This window comes from Alligator sinensis, unplaced genomic scaffold, assembly GCF_000455745.1.
Source record: "Alligator sinensis unplaced genomic scaffold, ASM45574v1 scaffold237_1, whole genome shotgun sequence".
Classification (NCBI taxonomy): domain Eukaryota; kingdom Metazoa; phylum Chordata; order Crocodylia; family Alligatoridae; genus Alligator; species Alligator sinensis.
In genome coordinates, this window is record NW_005841849.1 from 1,870,759 (window position 1) to 1,889,068 (window position 18,310).

At 41.8% G+C, this 18,310-nt stretch overlaps 1 protein-coding gene and 1 long non-coding RNA gene across 4 annotated transcripts in view; one reads left to right on the plus strand and one right to left on the minus strand.

Moving 5' to 3' along the window:
- UGGT1 (UDP-glucose glycoprotein glucosyltransferase 1) overlaps positions 1-18,310 on the plus strand; it is a 77,887-nt gene that overhangs the window by 38,998 nt on the left and 20,579 nt on the right. For 2 of the 3 annotated variants that reach the window (XM_025209609.1, XM_006016004.3), the window contains exons 20-29: positions 681-779; positions 3,322-3,345; positions 3,862-3,956; positions 5,193-5,399; positions 8,469-8,600; positions 11,182-11,312; positions 14,087-14,182; positions 14,603-14,705; positions 15,425-15,504; positions 17,118-17,307. In XM_025209609.1, the coding sequence (XP_025065394.1) occupies positions 681-779; positions 3,322-3,345; positions 3,862-3,956; positions 5,193-5,399; positions 8,469-8,600; positions 11,182-11,312; positions 14,087-14,182; positions 14,603-14,705; positions 15,425-15,504; positions 17,118-17,307 (1,157 nt within the window). The remainder of the gene's footprint in view (positions 1-680; positions 780-3,321; positions 3,346-3,861; positions 3,957-5,192; positions 5,400-8,468; positions 8,601-11,181; positions 11,313-14,086; positions 14,183-14,602; positions 14,706-15,424; positions 15,505-17,117; positions 17,308-18,310) is intronic. The other variant, XM_025209625.1, reaches the window with a different exon arrangement.
- The window catches only part of LOC112551031, a 58,952-nt gene that overhangs the window by 6,818 nt on the left and 33,824 nt on the right, over positions 1-18,310 (minus strand). Inside the window, exon 2 of the long non-coding RNA XR_003095141.1 lies at positions 11,152-11,310. This is a non-coding gene — a long non-coding RNA (uncharacterized LOC112551031). The remainder of the gene's footprint in view (positions 1-11,151; positions 11,311-18,310) is intronic.

Genomic DNA, 18,310 nt, shown 5'->3' on the forward strand with positions numbered 1-18,310 from the left:
CATATATCTACAATTTTTTTCAAAGTAATTAAGGTAGTGTCCATTTACTTTCATCTAAAGAACTTCAGGGAGTTTTCTGACTTATAACACTGCGAGACTTGGTAGCACTAGCTAAATTACAGAATAGTACACTCATGCACTAGATAATACTCTGCAGTCAGTGTTGCTTTACCCCTGAATCTCTCTTGAAGAGAGACTGATGCAGTCCCTTTGAAATAGGGTTGCTAGACTACAAATTTCAGTAAAAATTTTCATGGTTAAAGTATCAGTTTTGTTGAATCCACAGATACCGTGCACATTAAAATACAATTGTGGATGCCTTTTTTTGGTGGTCTTCCTTTAATAGCTTGCAGGGTAGTGACACAATGGCTTTTTAATACATATTATTACACAAGGTTAGTTAACTGAATGGAATGCTGAACCATTTATTTCAGTTGAATTTGAATAACAGGAATGATAGATAGCTCTTGGTGTGTGTTCTGAGATAAGTCATATTCATTAATATTTTAGGCAGGAGCAGAAGAAATTAAATATACAAGCAAGAAATCAAATACACAAGCAACATAAAAATATTGGGATGTATTTGGCTTAGGCCAATCAAATGAATGTTTTTTTTTCTTTTTTTATATACTACTATAATATGTTTTTGCACCTAATGTGTTCTGTATCTTTTCCTGTAGATAATTTCTTTGTGGATGATTTTGCTAGATTTACTGTCTTGGATTCCAAAGATAAGACAGCTGCTATAGCCAATAGCATGACCTACTTAACAAAGAAAGGTAACAATTGAAATTTAAAATACAAACTCAGATCTATCTCTGTGCATACAGCACTGAACACAACTAGACTTCAAACCTGACTTGGGCTTCTGTATGCTACTGTGATGCAAATGTTAGATTGCTTATAGTGCATGTTTCCCTCCCTGAAGTGTTCACAGTGTAAGAGAAGATCCACTCGGGGGATCGAGAATAAGGAAAGGGAACTGGTGCTGAGGATATGAAAGGAATTAATCCTGTTAGAATTGGTCACAAGGCAGGAAGAGGGTGAGGCTTAGCATGAAATGGGAGACCATCAGATACATGTGGCAAAGGTATAGGTGCAAAGCCAAGAGTTTGTAAAAGGTGAAGTGATGGCTGTCATGGAACCATAAGGTTGGAAGAGACCTCAAGGGTCATTTGGTCCAACACCCTGCACCAGTGCTAGGAGGCTACTTTTAAATCCCTGTACAGTGCTTATCCAGCCTCTTCATTTGTGCCCATTTTGGACTTTTACATTTTTTGACTTTCTGCTACTTTAATTCTTGCGTTTCCTTTCTGTTTAAGGGACAATCCCTTTGTGCATTTAACTCCCTCTTTCTCATTGGTACTTTGCCCAAACAGTGCCACCTCCCTGTGCAGCTTTACATGTTCCCAGCACTCCTTCTGTCCCTTGCCTAGCCCTTTGTTCAGGTGCACTCAGTCGTTTCTGAACCAGTTCCATGTGTTCTTTGTCTGGAGCACTAAACCAGCCCTGTGGGTGACATTTTGTTTTATTCTTGGTTTCCTAAGTGTCCAGATTTGGTTATTTTCATGGCATTTTTGCACTTACGCACACAGAGGAATTGTATTCCTGGATGGTATAGTCCTGTATGCATGGATGACTATACACACACAGACCAGACTTGCACACTGGCAGCGAAATGTGAGAGGGAGAAAGAGAGATATTGTATCTTGCCCCTAGTAGCTGAGTGGCTAGGACCCTCACCTGGGAAGTCAAATACCTATGTGCTCCTCTTAAAGTTGAGCCACTAGGAGTAAGGTCCCAGGCTAGAACCCAAGGGCCCCTGCATTACAGGCCAGCAGCTCCCTCTCTGAGCCTTACATCTTCTGGCTTGCCTTCTTCCTCCTGGCTCCACATACACATGGCTCCCTATCTTGGCTACTCAGGGGGCCAGCTTCAAAAGGAGCACTGGAGAAGGCAGTGCATAATGGTTGATCTGTTGTATGGCAATTAGAGTGCTGTACTAAGAAGTCAGAGGGGCCTAGCTTCAAATCCCCTTTGGGTGACGAGTGCCCTAGTTCCAGGTTCTCTGTCTCCCTAGGTGAGTAGTGACTGAGTTACTGGGGGGAAAAAAGACAGGAGATCCTGCTTCCCTCTCCCAGTCTTAGCCATGGGTTTTAGTCGACTACATTTTTAGGCTTCAAAGGATGTTACCTGCCCTGGATACTACGGCATGTGTCCAGGCTGCACACAGTCATCCTGTGTGCAGGGCTATATGTCTAGGAATAGCATTCTTCTGGGCACTTAAGTGTCAAAAAATGCCAAACAGACAACCAGAAAAGGGCTATTTACATAGGGGGTTGGCTAGCTGTGGCCCTCAGACTTGATGTGACCCACTGAGTGATTTCATCCAGCCTTCAGTGGCAGGGGGAGTGGTGGTTGAGCAGTGATTGGCAACAATGTAGTGGAGGGGGCCCACCTTTGGACCACACTGTGCTACTTTGGTCTGCACCTCCTAAAAGGTTTCTGACCACTGACTTAGACAATTAAAAAGGAATGAAATGCCACCTAACATCTTAAAACTTGTTTGAAAGCACATTTTCTTTTGTGGTATGTTGTTGGGAGGATAGAGGAGCAGATGTTCCTCTGGAAACTATATGTATGCATGAAACAGTATTTGCAAACCTGTTAGAGAATTGTTTGTGCCCATTTACAGCTAGAATTCCCTTAGCTCAGATTAGCTTACCTTAATGTTCACTTTCCTTGCTGTCTGCTGATCTCAGCTTCTAAATTGATAGTTTCTGTTCATGGAGTCACACTGTTTTGAACTGCCTACTGTACCTGAAGCCACTCAAGAAACTGAATATTCAGTGACTGATTACAGAAATAATGTTGCATGTTTCTCTACTAAATAATGGAAAATGTTATGCATTGCTGACTCAGTGGTTGATATTCAAACCTCTGCATTGATAATGCAGTGGCATTGCTGATTTTGCTTTGGTAGTAAGACATAACATCAGTAGCTGGTCACGTATAGCTCATAATATCAGGGCATTTGCAAAAATGCGGGGGAGTTTGGCCCTAGGGTCTTCCTAAATTCCTGTTAAGAATTGGATATGTTGTTCTTCACTCACTTAAAATGTATTTGAGGAACCCCAAAGCTTTATATGGTGTTGCTGGCATAGCTTGTGCCTGCTCACTTGCATGTAGTTGTAGTGGCTTGGTTTCAGGATTCCCATCTACGCTGTAATCGCTTCCTACTATTCGTGAGTTTATTATAGGGATTAATGGTGTTTTCCTTTTCTTAGACTCTTTTTTATTTCCCTTTCTCCTTTTGTTTAGGAATGTCCTCCAAGGAGATCTATGGTAACTTCAGCTTTAGCACTTTCTTTTTTTCTTACACTATTGGGAAACTTTTGTTAGCTGAATAAAATTAGCCTTAGAACCTGTGGGTAATGGAAAAGAAACTAAATGCATGTTTCCTTTAGCCCTCTGATATTATTTTTCTGTACAAAATGGATTGTGAGCTACAGCTTCAGAACAACAATAAAAAAGCATGTTAGTACTTATAATTTACTTGCAGGTTCTTAACGTTCCTTATCTTTTTTAAATTTAACAGGTAGCCAAATATTAATTCAGTTCAGAAATAGATTGCATGTTGCTCCTGGGGGTTAAATAAGAACATCAAGCTTATTTTAATAGTAATGCCACTATTCTTGATGCTGTCACTCTCACTCTTTTGCTTCATCTGCTTTTTCCCCTTGTGCTCTTTAGTTTCTTAAACCCATGCATGTATGTGTGCTTTTTCCAGCGTAATGCCACTGTAAAAATACTCAAGAGCTGGCCTTTTTTCTAAATTGTTCTTTTGTTATCCTTTTACAGATGATTCTTTTGTTAGACCAGTTACTTTTTGGATCGTTGGAGATTTTGATAAAGCTTCTGGGAGACAATTGTTGTATGATGCTATCAAGCATCAGGTAGGTAATATTTCTGCTCACAGGAGAAGCACTTTGGCAGGATTCTGATATGTTTCAGTACATTACCTGCTCACAAAATTGCACATTCAAATGAGCAAGTATTAAGCTTGTTTAAATGGATATACTTTTTTCTTTTGCTCTCTGGGCATCCAGCTGTACATGCTACAAAAACAAATTGAGAAATATTAAGTCTGTTTAGATTTCTCTGTAACAGTTCTTTCCAATTTCCTCCTCCAGCAAAAGCCTGAAAAAAACAGATGAGTTTAACACTATGCCTTGTAGGGTATGAAACCTTGTTTTTCCAAGGCTTAAGGGGAATGTTCAGTTCCAGGATCATTACAGTAGTCTTTAATGGCACTGCCCCTCTCCTCCCCCCCAAGAATTTTGAAATTTTATCCTGTAACTCAGCCTTATTATACATATATTTCAGGGTGCACTGATCAAAGCCATCCAGTTACTCAATACAAATGTTAAAGTGAGGAGGGAAACATTTTCTGTTTGTGATGAGAAGGCAGACCTTGGACTTTCTCAACTATTGTTCATTTTGAAGTCAGAAACAACTTAGATTTTGCATTGAATATTGAAGAACTATGGATCACTGTTCCAAGCAAGCATGGTGCACTTTTTCTTCATTTCTCTCTCTCAATACATAAAAAGGAGCAGCAGGAAAATGATTTTGCTCTGCTTCTCTTCCTTCTATGTCAGTGTTTGCACTAGGGTATTATGTGCCACAGCTGTGCTACAGATGTGCCAGCTTTGAGATCTTTATTGAAGTTAGTAATACCCTAAGTGGCTATTTGTTATGCATTGACTATTGGCTCCAGTTTATCCCAACTAAATTACAACCTAGCTATCAAAACTCTTTTTCCCAGTTTGTGTTGGGGAAATACATTTTTCATGTTTTGTCTTTTTTTTTCTTTAGATCTGCCAATTTTTATTTCAGAGGTGACTTTACTTTAGCATAGAGCAAAAATGCAAAATACATACAATATATACAGCAATTGGGGAGTCTATTATTATTTGACTTTTGAGGCAGTAACATTTACTTCATATCTCTGGAAAAATTCAAGCATGCTTGTGCTGTACAAAGAATAAATAAATTAAGTTAGTGTTGTTCATTGTACTTAGTCCTGGTATCCTTGTACTGCTGTCTACCTGATTGAATGTTATTATAATAGATTTATTCTACTCATAGAATTCTGAACTTGTTTTAATTTGCATTTCATTAAAACACAGAAATCCAGCAATAATGTCCGAATTAGCATGATTAATAACCCCAGTGAAGAGCCATCCAATGAGAACACACTTATCACCAGGGCTATATGGGCAGCTTTACAAACGCAAACATCGAATAATGCCAAGAATTTCGTTACTAAAATGGCCAAAGAGGAAATAGCAAAGGCATTGGAGGCAGGAGCTGACATTGCAGAATTTGCTGTTGGGGTAAGTACACGTGAGGGCTTTTGCTGTGGTGGGATGCTGTGCTTTGCTGCACTTCTTTGTGTTAGCAGAATTTTCCAATCCCATGTGTTCACAGAAAATGTGAAATGATGTCAGATAGTGAAATTCTAATTCCTGGCCTTAACAGGCCATAAGATTTTTCTAACTGAGTACAGTTATTTCCTTTATGTCTTTAAATCCAGTAGTCTTAATTTTTTTTTTATTTCTATGAAAGTACAGTCATTTTTTATTCTTATATTGACTTTAATACATCATTCATAATGCTTTAATGCATTAAATACAAAATGAAAACTTTTTAAAAGAAAGTTTCAAAAAGTCAAAGGAGAGATTATGAGATGGAAAAACCATTCTCAGTTTTATTTGCCATCTGAAAATGTTCATCTTCTGTTGTTATATTTTTCTCTGGCATAATTTATAGCTGGAGGATGGGATGTTTTTCCCTTCCAATTTATCTTGTGCACTTGGTGATGTTTGGGGCATCCTGGATTTCCCTTTTGGTATGTATTTGGTTTTTGGATGCCAAAAGTGTAAACAGAAATACCGTAACAATTAATATTTTCTTAAACTTGTCAGTTGGGAATTCAGGATGAATGCTCAAAGTTACTGGCAATTTAATGAAGTTGATTGTGTCTTAAATTTGATCCCTTTTTAAGAGAAATAGGAAAAAATAGAAATCATTTTCTGATGAGATGTGAAAAACTGTCAAACCACTAAGGATAGAGAAATACATGATGAATGTTCCAAGTGGCAGGAACTGCAGAAAAGAATGAGGCACTGTCATCTCAAGTCATGAGGATGTTTGAAAAAGACAGACAGGCCATGTCAACACAAGCATGCACATGCATTTTGAGGTGCCACAGAACGCACTTCAGTCATGTGATTTGGTTCTCCATACTGTGTGTTTGCAGCATGGAGGCAAATTTAGATACCAGGAAATCCTGGTATCAAAAAAAAAAAAAAAAGCACCTGGAAAAAAGTGGAGCAGTGCACATGGCAGCAGAGGGTGCCACCCAGAACCAGAGCCTGGCCAGCCAGAACCACACTCCAGCTGCTAGCTCCATGTGCCCAGATCACCACCACAGGAGCCCTGGGAGGCTCCCAGCACCCCTGGTAAGGCCAGCCCAGGTGCTGGCCCCAGCTTTCCCTTCTCCATCCAGAGCATTTTTCGCTGAGCTAACCTCACACACAGGGGTGTGCACTGGGGCAAAAAGCAGTGGCATAAATTTGTGTTGCTGCTTTTTCCCCCACAGCAATTGCATGCCCCTGATCATGGGGATGCGGGCAAAAAGGTCAGGGTTTAACAACAGAATAGAAAAGTGATTGGAGACAAGAAGAATCTGTGGATTAGGTTGTAGCAAAATTTATTAGTGAAGTTTTTTTAAGAAACATGTGAAGGTCATTTAAAAATAGTGCCTGTCTGGCCCTGACAAATTTTACATTTATGGTGTGATTAACACCTTTAATCGTACCATATGCTATAAAATGTCACACGTGCAAACAACTTATGTGTGATAAAATGGTAAACCAGCCCCAGAAATGTTTCACACATCACTGGAACACAAGCATGGCAAGATGAGCAATTTTGAGTATCACGGATAAAATTAATCAGATCCTAGTTGCATGACTGCTGATGTGGGGAGCCCAGCATCAGGGACTGGTCCGTGATGACTTACTTTCTATAAAGTGCATGGAGCCTGGGATTACAGTCTTGTGCTCTACACATCAACAAGTTTAAACCCATGGGTTTAAACCTGCTGCATTGCATCTACACATGCGCTTTACTGCAGAGTAAACTAATTAGCTCCACAGTAAGGCATCACCGTCTATGTGTGCGCTGGTGTTAGGGCACAGTGAACTAATGAACTCTGCTGTAAGGTAGTACTGTAAGGGACAGTACTGTCTTAAGGAAGAGTAATTAACTGTGCTAAAATAAACACGTAGATGATGACTAGGCAGGGGCCAGACTCCACACTGCTGCCTAGCCCAGCTCTGCAGGGTCAGAACCCTCGTGTCCCAACCAGCCCCCACCCCCCTCCCGATGCCACCACCTGGAGCTGCACCCTTCCTCCCCATGTCCCATACCCCCTGCCCACCCAGGTTTGCCCTGCCCCAATTCAAATTGCTGCTCCTCTGGGTGCATATATAGATGCTGCGCTCAGAAGCAGTTTAAACTGACTCAAAACAGCTGTTGCTGTAAATCCATGAAATCCGGAGTTTATTGCTTCATCTTAATTTCACTTGTAGATGTACCTGCTGAGTAGTAGCAGCCCAGGTTTAAATTAATGCAGGATACAAACCAGCCAATGGACCAATGGGTCCATTGTCCTGCTTCAAGTACCTGTGAAGTATACAAGATAAAATGTGCTAACACTCCTCCTCTCCCAGTCAATGATGTGTGTCTATAAGTCATTCAAGGGACAAGCCTGTCTGGTCACATGCTTTCCCTTCTACCTACTGGCAGAGGGGCAGCAATACAGCTTGAAGGGCTACCTATGTAAATGACTGTGCCACTTGTATTTTGATCTGGGCTAAAACCTGAGACATTTAGGATGACCTCCAGTTTACAGCTTTTTTCCTGGTTTGTATTGCACATTAATTTGCACATGTGGCATGTTAAACCCAGTGGTACAGTCCTCTGCTAGGCTGCAGTACTGGACTTTACAGGCCAGGGGAGGTGATAGGCTCCCCCCAGCTGGGAAGTATACACCTGCGCAGCAGAGCAGCCCAGTATGCACTGCCCCCTGTGCAGCTTGGCAGGTACCAGGTTGGGGAAGACTACGAGCCTCCTCTGCTCTGTAGGTTTAAAACTGTGCATTGAGCAGCTCTGCAAGGCTGCCCTGTGTGCAGGTTTAAACTCGCTGGTGTGTGGGGGCCCCAGGATTGCAGTTGTGTGTCCTGTCATGTCCATGTGACAGGGCAGGAGGCGCAATTGTTGGGATGAGGGATTGGATCACATTGCTCTCTTAGTTCAACATCTGTCAGTGGCCTCTGGATTTTATTTGGTCTCTATTGATCCCAGGTCTGAGACTAATTATTACTTTTCTCTTTCAGGGTATGGATATAAATAGTTTCAAAGATGCCTTTGAATCTCCCAAAGTAGATTTTGTTCTGTCTCATGCTGTGTACTGCAGAGATGTTTTGAAGCTGAAGAAAGGACAGAGAGCAGTGATCAGCAATGGAAGGGTGAGCTCATTTAGCAGCTTGAGCGATGTATTCAAAATGTGGCCATCAAGGGGAACTTTGTCATAGAGGTCTGGTAATGGATGGCAGAATCTTTCCCGTTGAAGTCTCTGGTTTATGTTCAGCTTGACAGCGGCCAAAAGTTCCTATCATCTGATGGCTCTTTGATCTATGGGAAGTTTTTGGCTGTAGTCAGTAGTTTCAGGTGCACAAAAAGCATGATCACTGTTGACATTAATTGGACTACCAGGGCTAAAGGGGTAACATAGCTCAAACTACCCTCCAACTGCTGAGAAACTAACTCTGGCTCAAAGCTGAGGCAGATTTGCTGGACAGATGCAACATTTGCTGCTGCATCTGGCATCGGGAGAGAGAAGTGGTGCGTGCACACACACCCCACCCAGCGGTAAGGGAGGGATGGTGCGGCCCAGCCAGGAGCAGGGGAAGGTAAATGGGGCCCCAGCCTGGGTGGTGGTGGAAGGATTGGAGCTCGGGAGGTCATCCAGGAGTAGGGGAAGCTCCCACTGCTGGGCACACCCTGGTGGAGGCCTTGGGGGCACATGCCTCTCTCCCCATCTCTGCGCGGGGCAGAGGCGGCTGCTGTTGTGCCTCAGGCCCCACTGCAGCTGGCCACTTGCAGGTACGGCTCAGCCCAGTGGCAGGACTTGTGGTATTTGGCTGCTCCCAGGCCAGCTGCAGCGGGGCTTCGGGTGCAAAGCCCAGCCCACAACGGCAGCCGCCTCCGCTGTGCACAGATCAGGGGGGCAAGTGGCCCCCCCAGACACGGGGCAGCACGGGCGACTGTAGCAGCAGCGAGGGAGTGGAGCTGGAGCAGGGGCAGGCCCTGCAACCAGGGCAGGGTGGGACAGAGCTGCGGGTGGCTTGTCCAGGGGTGCACAGGGAGGTGGAGGCACACAGCCTGGGAGGCCATGGGGGCGTGTGCCCCTGGATCTGCATGCAGGGCGGGGCAGGGCGGCCTGCAGCTGTGGGTTAGGGCTGGGCTCTTCCTGGTGGGAAGCTGGCCTGCGCTGCCCTCGGCCCGGGCGGTGGCAGCACTGGGAGTGGGGCTATGGGGGGAGAGTGAGGGCTGCAGCCACCCAAAAATTCACTGTTACCCCTCTCAAACCCTGCTCGCAGCACTGCCGCCCGCCCCAAGCACAGTGCAGCCCAGCCTCCACCAGGAACAGCATGGTGCACCATCCCAGCCCGCAGCAGCAGCCACCCTGCCCCGTGCAGATCCCGGGTACACAGCCCCCATGCCCTTGATGGGGGGGCGGGGAACAGGAAGGCTGTGCTGGCTGTTCCTGGCAGGGTGGGGCTAGCCCATGCTGTGCTCAGAGTGGGTGGTGGCAGCCCTGGGAGTGGGGGTTGGGGGAACTACAGCAACATTTTGGGTGGCTGCAGCACCCCCCATAGCCCTGCTCCCAGTGCTGCTGCTGCTTGGCCTTAGAGCAGCCAGGAAGCGCCCAGCCCGCAGCTGTAGCCTGCCCCACCCCACCCCACCTGAAGATCCAGGAGCACACACCCCCTGTGCCCTCCTGGGGTACGTGCCTCCTGCTCCCTATGCTCTCCGAACGAGCCACTCGTGGCTCCATCCCACTGTGCCCCAGCTGCAGGGCCTGCCCCTGCTCCAGCCCTACTCCCTCCCTCACCGCTGTTGTGGGGTGGGGCAGATTGAGGCCCCAGCGGTGAGGGAGGGAGTGGGGCTAGGACTGGGGCCTTGATCTGCCCTGCCCCACACACATGGACTGGTGCCCCCCCATGGCCCTTTCCCCTTCCCCTGTTGCTTCCCCCACAGACTTACCTGCTTGGGGGGGGCATGCCCCCAAATAATTTTTTCTCCATCTGCCTCCCCCTTCCCTGCCCACAGACTTACCTGCTGGGAGGAAGGGAAGAAGCGCAGTAGATCTTGGGTTGCTTTTAAATTCCAACAGTGATCTCATATTTAAAAAGGTTGGAGACGGCTGGGATAGATGGTGTCCATATCCAGAGGTCTCCATCCAGCACCTTACACTAGCACTATTTGACTTAAACATATACTCTAATTGCAATACTTTGCTCCCAACTGGGGAGCCCAGTTGTTCACAGCAATTAGTTTTGGACTTTAAATAGAAGCAGTTGCCACTGAGTATTGCATATTTTAGTGTTCCACATTCCTTGACATGTAGTTAAACATTCTGCATGATGAGTCATAATATTTTGTTCCTGATATTAGCAATTTAGTTAGAATTGCCTACACAACTCTAATATATTTGGCAAATCTCATTTCTCCAGCATATGATGTTTTCTGTGCAGTTGGATTTTGGTCTGGAATTCCATTGTACCATCAAGAGTTTGCTCTGTGTAATGTGTGTCTTGCTGACCAACTGCTCAGTAGCTATTAAGAGTATATATTTTGTGTATCTAAACGTCTTGTTTGTGCAAAATGTTGACCTGTTAACACAGGTATTTAGTACCCTGTGAGCCAAGGACACTTGGCACCCTGTGGATCAAGTTCCAATTATTTTTTGTTTATTTGTTTTTTCTTTTTTTCAAATTTAAATGCAACACTTACCTAGTAACCCTGTATCTGTATTTTTCATAGATTATTGGTCCCTTGGAAGATGGTGAGATGTTCAATCAAGATGACTTCCACCTCTTGGAGAATATTATATTAAAGACATCAGGACAGAAAATCAAATCCCATATTCAGCAGTTGGGGGTAGAGGAGGATCTGTAAGTGAATATAAAAAGAACTGAAAGTTTGAAAGCAGGGCTGCACCATAACATGGCCTTATGTAATGTGGAACTAGAAATGCAAGCAGACTATTGTCTAGATCAGGGGTTCTCAAAGTTTTTTATGCCGCAGCCCAGCAAACCACGGCCCAGCAGTCACAGCCAACTGCAGCTAGAATTTCCAGCCGGCAGCCAGGTAAGGATGCCCCCACCCCCCCGAGCCGGGAGATGGGCCAAACCCTGCGCTGCCACAGGCCCTGTACAAGAATCCACAGCCTCTCCGCCCAGCTCTGGCGGCGGGGGGACCGCAGTTTGCTGGTCCATGGCCACTTCCAGTCCAGCAGCTGACCCGCTGCAGCCCAGCACCAGGCCACAGCCCAGGGATTGAGAACCCCTGGTCTAGATTTTACAAGGTTCACATTGGAGAGAGAGTGTAAACAACCCACCATGTATGGGCCAGTTAGAATATTCAAAGGAATAACTTGGAGGGAAAAAACACTTTTTAAGCTGCTATGTGGAGTAGAATCAGCTTTTACAGCTCTCTGTAATCCAGGGAACCTCATGTCAAAATAAATATTTGAAATGAATGTAAAACAAATAGCCACAAAGGTTGGATCACTGAAATAATCATTTGAACAGGAAGCTGAGTGACTTGGGTGTGCAGCACATTTTTTATTAGATGAGGATTTCAGCTTTAGGAAAGGTTTTACCTTAGTGATAGTGGAATGGGGTGAGAGATGACAAGAATATGGTGGAATAAAATGTACATGGGTTCTCCTTGTTCATGATTATGTCAAGCCATTTCTTATGTGGCTAAAAATGTCTCTGCTAGTTGCTACTGTGGCCTGTGTTAGGGATTCAATCATTAAAATTCCTGCATACTAATAAATTTGCTCCCAGAGATGCTTCCTGGATTACCATTTCCATAAATTAAACATGAGAAGCCTAGCTTCACATAATATCTGGCAACTCTTGCTTTTTTAACTTTTAAGATCAAAAGTTGTTTTTATACCCTTTAAATCTGAAAACCCTGTTCCTCTCTGGTTAGGTTTTTACACACTGTGTGCGCTCTATAGGATCACTCCAGTAGATATTTAAAAACAGGAGCGGGAGGTTGAAAAGGGGGATAAAAGATGCTATGAGGAATATGTTTTCAAGAGCAGTTGGTGGTTTAGTTAATCTTTGATTAATATTTATTGAGTAATACAGATGCATAATGCATATTTTAATAATAAATTTACTTTCAATATAAGAGCAGGTGCTGTTTTTAAAACATAATTCATTCTTTGTTATTCAGCTTTTTAAGGGGCAAATGTTAGGAAAAGCAGGTGGAAGTGGAAGAGAGAGAGCAAGAGAGAGATGGACATCCTGATCCATACCACTCAAAAATAGCATAATTTTAAAACTATCCTCTTCAAGCTCAAAACAATTCAACTGTGTTTCCACACGAATCTGGAACCTACACATGGTTCTGTTTTATCATTTGAGCTTCTAACAAAGTGTATAGGATCTCTTCTCTAAGCCATTCACATAGCTTGTACAGCTTGCAGAACATAATTATCTTCCTATGACAATCTGCTGCTTTTTACATGTCAACAGCATACCTTTTCATATGGTCAAACAGATTAAGTACAAAGAGCTTCATTCTTTTTACACACCAAAATTCTCCAACAATGGATGTTAAGTGTTATATGTTCATTCTTTTATCCCCATGCTCATACTTCTCAACAAAAAAGGAAAAGGGAGGAGGACTGAGACCTCTATACCAATAGGAGGACTGAGAAGAAGACATGGGCTGTGTTTGGACAATGCTGAATCTAGGGCCTGGGAAGCAGAGGCCCAGCTTCCTGAAAAGCTTGGGAGTTAAACTGCATTCTAGGTTAGAAAACATGCTAGAATTTGGCAGATTTAATCAGGTTTATGGCCTTGTTATGAATACTTTGAGCAGCTGTTGCTGTAAATCCATGAAACTCAAGAGTTAATAATGGAAGAGTTGGCAGACTCGTATTAGAGCTGACAGGCCATCACTAGCTGGCACTGCTGTAACATGCAACTCATCTTCATTGTTCAGTTCTGCAGATTTCTAATCTGCTCCCACAGAATTTAAGCTTACAAGAAGTTTTTAATAATTGAAAATTTATAACACACTCAATATTACATTATTTGTTCAGGGGAATATTAAAAAGAAAATAATTGCCAACAGTGATTTCTCACTGATTGTGCTAATCCGATGCATTTTAAATTTGTTCTATGCATGGGATTGCTTCCAGCTCCCTAAGAGAATTGTAGTGTAAAAGGGAGCCCAGTGAGCGTACTGAGGTGCGGGTTTGAATCTCCTACTGAGAGAAGCTCTGGAGGCATCACATTCAGCCCCTTGAAATTAAATCTGTTTTGCACTGCTTAAGCCATGTTACACATTGTGGAGTGATGAAGATGGGTCACTAATCAGTTTTTGCAGATGATGAAGTTTATACATGTTTAACATCTTCAGAGCTTCATGAGAGTTACCTAGTGATCTTCCTGGTTAGGGAGGAGTATGATGAAACCTATACTCCATGTAAAAAATCCTAAACCTGTTGCTTTTTCAAACCACAGTGTGTCTTAAAAAATGTGCTATTCTGCATGGATGTAGCAGTCAAGAATCTTTTTTCACAGCCAGTAAAAAATATAATCTCATATTATAATCTGGCCCTTATTTTGTGTCTATCAGTCTGCATTAATACAGAGTGAAATACATAACTATTCAGAGTATTTGTAAACCTTCTTTCTTCCAGGGCAAGCGATTTGGTAATGAAGGTTGATGCCCTTCTGTCAGCTCAGCCAAAAGGAGAAGCAAGGATCGAATACCATTTTTTTGAAGAGAGATACAGGTACAAAGTTGATGCTTGCATTTATTGAATATGTTTCTTCTACATAATCTTAGGTTTATATCTCAGTAGGCTTCTGAGTACACCTGTGTAGCAACAGAAAAATCCTAAAATGTTCTCAGGACATGGCAGTAATGTTTTGGGCTTCACAAAACACAAGGTAGACATTTCATAAGAGTATTTGGCTACAAAAAGCAAATGGCTGATGTGTGTTCTCCCTTTGGCTCACCCAGCTCCAGGTGATTAAAAATGGTTTTATTTGAGTACATGCATAACCTTCCTGATTTGACATCATTGCTGTCATTTTTACTCACATAATATATCATTTTGAAGTGAGAGGGACAACAAAGGCTTTCTCTGTAAATCCGTTAATTTAAAAAGGCTTCTTTAAATCTAGATTGTTGTCACTCTTTCTTTGTTTAGTGCAGTTAAACTGAGACCAAAGGAAGGAGAGACATACTTCGATGTGGTGGCTATCGTTGACCCTGTTACCAGAGATGCTCAAAGGCTTGCTCCATTACTTTTGGTCTGTATACAGTCTTGTATTGCACTAAGTGGCAATTAAGAGACATTAAAATCAGTTTAAAATTATTTGTTTGGTAGTTTTTTGGATTATTTAAATGTGTTACAGACAGTTTCACAGAGTAGCTGTGAGTCTTCAGTGAATAAATATTTGTAAATTTCTTTTGAATTCTTGGATTGCAAGCCTGTCTGATATGCAAAGCATAGAATTGTTTACACTTCAGTCATTTATCTCTTAATTAGCAAGCTAGACCATTTCTTTAATGTCAGACCAGCCTTCCGATTGGAAGCCTAACTTCAAAAATTTGAATCCATATTTAGACAGAATTTTTCTGTTTTCATGGATGAAATTAGACTTGCATCTCCAGATACTTGCACAAGAGTCCCTTTGATAGAATGCAGAAAAGTTTCTTTAGCATGTTAATGAAAAATGAATAGTACTACATAATAAACAATAAATGGGTCATGGTAAGGCTGCTTGTAAGCATTTTGTTGTTTGATCATTGTAGACCAGTTTAGTTCTACAGACAATATTTTTAAGTCTGCATCTTGCCCACTTTTTGGAATATCCCCAAATCATGGGTAAAAATACAGTGAAACAGATAATTACACCAATTAAATAAAATTAGGTGGGAGCAGTGTTGAAAAGGGGGATTATGTTAAATACTCCCCTAAAGCTTTATTTGTTAAAAAAAAATGTGTTCTCTCTCTCTCTCTCTCTAGGTTCTGAATCAACTGATAAATATGAATCTAAGAGTTTTTATGAACTGCCAGTCTAAACTTTCTGACATGCCTCTGAAGAGGTAAGGAACTCCATGCCAGAGTAGAGAAAGGAGACATATGATAGTAAACATTGCATATAAGACAGAGGTGATACGGTGAATGTTTACAAGACATAAAAATAGAATTCTTGAATCAGGAAAGACCCTCATAGCCAATCTTCACCAAAAATCTTGCCTTAACCCAGGTGTTCATGCAGTTTTATTATAAGGCTCCATAACTCTGGTGTGCTGTGCATGCTTCAAGCTGTTAGAAGTATGTGGCCCACCAAGATCATTACAGTGGTCTGCCATATTCTCTATTAAACCAAAAAGAATTAGAAAAGCAAAACAAAGTTCCATGTCCTTGCTGTGCAGTGATTAATTTATTTGCACATATGCTGTCCAGTGTCTCACTTGCAAATGTGTTGAGCTCTCACACCTGAGAACATCCTACATGTGGCAGCCCTCCACTGGGAAGTGTACCTTACAGGTAGCCATCAATTTGGTTTGAGTTGTGTAGCTTCACATGGTAACTTGACCATGTTGAGTCTGTTATACACAGATGCACATAGACCGGTACCTTGGAGAGTGATGTTCACCTTGCTTGGAGCTTATAACATGACTTTCATCCATGTGTTTCCAGATTGCCTTTTGGGTGGTGATGTGAGAAATTGTTGGTGCCAAGTAGTTTCTTTTATGTATGTCAGAGAAATAGAGAGTGTGGTATTCTTTTAAATGGATGTTTCAGCTGAAGTTGGTTTGTGATGTTTGCAGAACTTGCATACGCCACTCTAAATTAACACTTCCAATTATGTGAATACAAGAAGAATGTTACAGACTGGCCTATAGTTATACTGCAAAACAAAAAGATCCCAACAGATTTTATTCCTTTTATCTGCCTAGAGTGAACTAAAACAAAGTGTTTATGATGCCTGCCTCTGCTGTTGCATATTTCAGACTCTGGAACAATTGTCTGTATCACAGTGGTTCAGTTGATGATTCTGTATAAAGATTAAAACTGACTGAAAGTTAAAATTTCCATTTTGTGGAAAATAATTTGAATCTTGTTTTCATTCTGATTTAAAAAATAAAAGACAGCTATTGTAATGTTTGATTTTGATCTATTCATAGAGCATTATATAACATAATGTGTCAAGAGATATGGAAACAAAAATGAAATTTAATAAAGAAAAATTCAGAAAGAGTTATTTTCCAGCTTGTAAAAATACAAAAATATACCCATTTTCCAACAGAATTTTTCACTTCTAAGTATTTTTATGGGAATTTGTCAGTCAGTACAACATTTTTAAGCATTTTGATATTGACAAAAAACATTTTTAAATTAAAAATATTTAAATGAAAAAAAATCTTCCATGTTCTAATTAAACTGTTATAGCTATTAAGTTTTAATAAGAGTCTCCTAAAATAAAATGATATATCTGGTAAAGTGGTGGAGACTTCAAGAGATGCTTTTGATTTACAAATACCACTGGGTTAAGTGTGATTCCTTTGGCAAAGATCCTATAAATAAAAGTCCAGTAGTGGACTGCCAGCTTCTTGAAACTTGTTATAGAAAAATGACTTGCCAGTGAGAGTTAATGACTTACAAAATATGACAGTAAATCATTCCAGTATCTTTCTGTTTGGAATTTCAGCTTTTATCGCTATGTGTTGGAGCCTGAGATTTCTTTCACAGCAGATGACAACTTTGCTCCTGGTCCAATTGCCAAATTCCTAGATATGCCTCAGTCCCCGCTGTTTACTCTGAATCTAAATACCCCTGAGAGCTGGATGGTGGAATCTGTCAGAACTCCGTATGACATTGATAACATTTACTTGGAGGAGGTAAGATACTTACTCCCTGCTCACTCCTTGTCTGGAACATGGAGGCATTTCGGAACCTTAAACTATCTGATCATAAAGTGCACAGAAGGGAGGGGTGCTATGTTTTTTTCCAAGTTTAGGACATGCTGTGCAGAGAAACTGTTTTGTGTCTGAGTACAGCATTTCACAGAAATGGACAAGAGGCAGCCATGAACCAGAAGAGGGGATTCTTAATTGTTTGGGGTTCTTAATTAAAACAGCTTTCTGATAGATCTTCTTGCAGATATTCTCCAGAATTAATAAACAGCCCAAAGGACATACTGCTCCTCCGTAAATTTGATGGTGGGCCTGAGAAGATGGCTGTGAAACTTGCAGGCTGCCTTCCTTCCTTTTACACTCTGAACATTTTGCTTGTCTGCTCTTGGCTGCCTGTTTGTTTTACTGGCAAATGCACTACCCACAAAACAGTGAGACCAACACAGTGTACAGGGAAAACTGGAAAATAGATGTTTTGCCACCTCCCTCACTTAGATTAATCTCAGGAGTGACTTGATGTTAAAACACTCAGAATTTTCAAGAAGGAAATAAGATATTGCAGTTAGATGGGGACCTTTTAAAACCTTATGTGTTGCCAGAAAATTCTGGAAGGAAAGAATGAAAAAGGAAGGAAAAGGTCAAATAAAAAAGGGCTCTATGTTTGATACAAGAGCACTGATCAAATAAAGGCAGTATCTGCCCATGCTGGCCACTGGTTAGCATTTAAGCAGCTTTTGCAAGATAGATAATTAAATTCAGTGCTATGCTGATAATCCGTTACTGTTGGGAGCTGTAACATACTATTACTATTCTAATAACTGACTCTAGCTAATGAGGTAATACATCCTGCACCTGAGGAGTAATGTATGTTATGAGGTATACCACATGCTGCCTGCTGTAGCCTTAGGAAACAGATACATACAACTCAAGGTGAAACAACTCTTCTTTGCTTCAAGGCACATGCTGATATCCTGGGCAATTCTCTCTT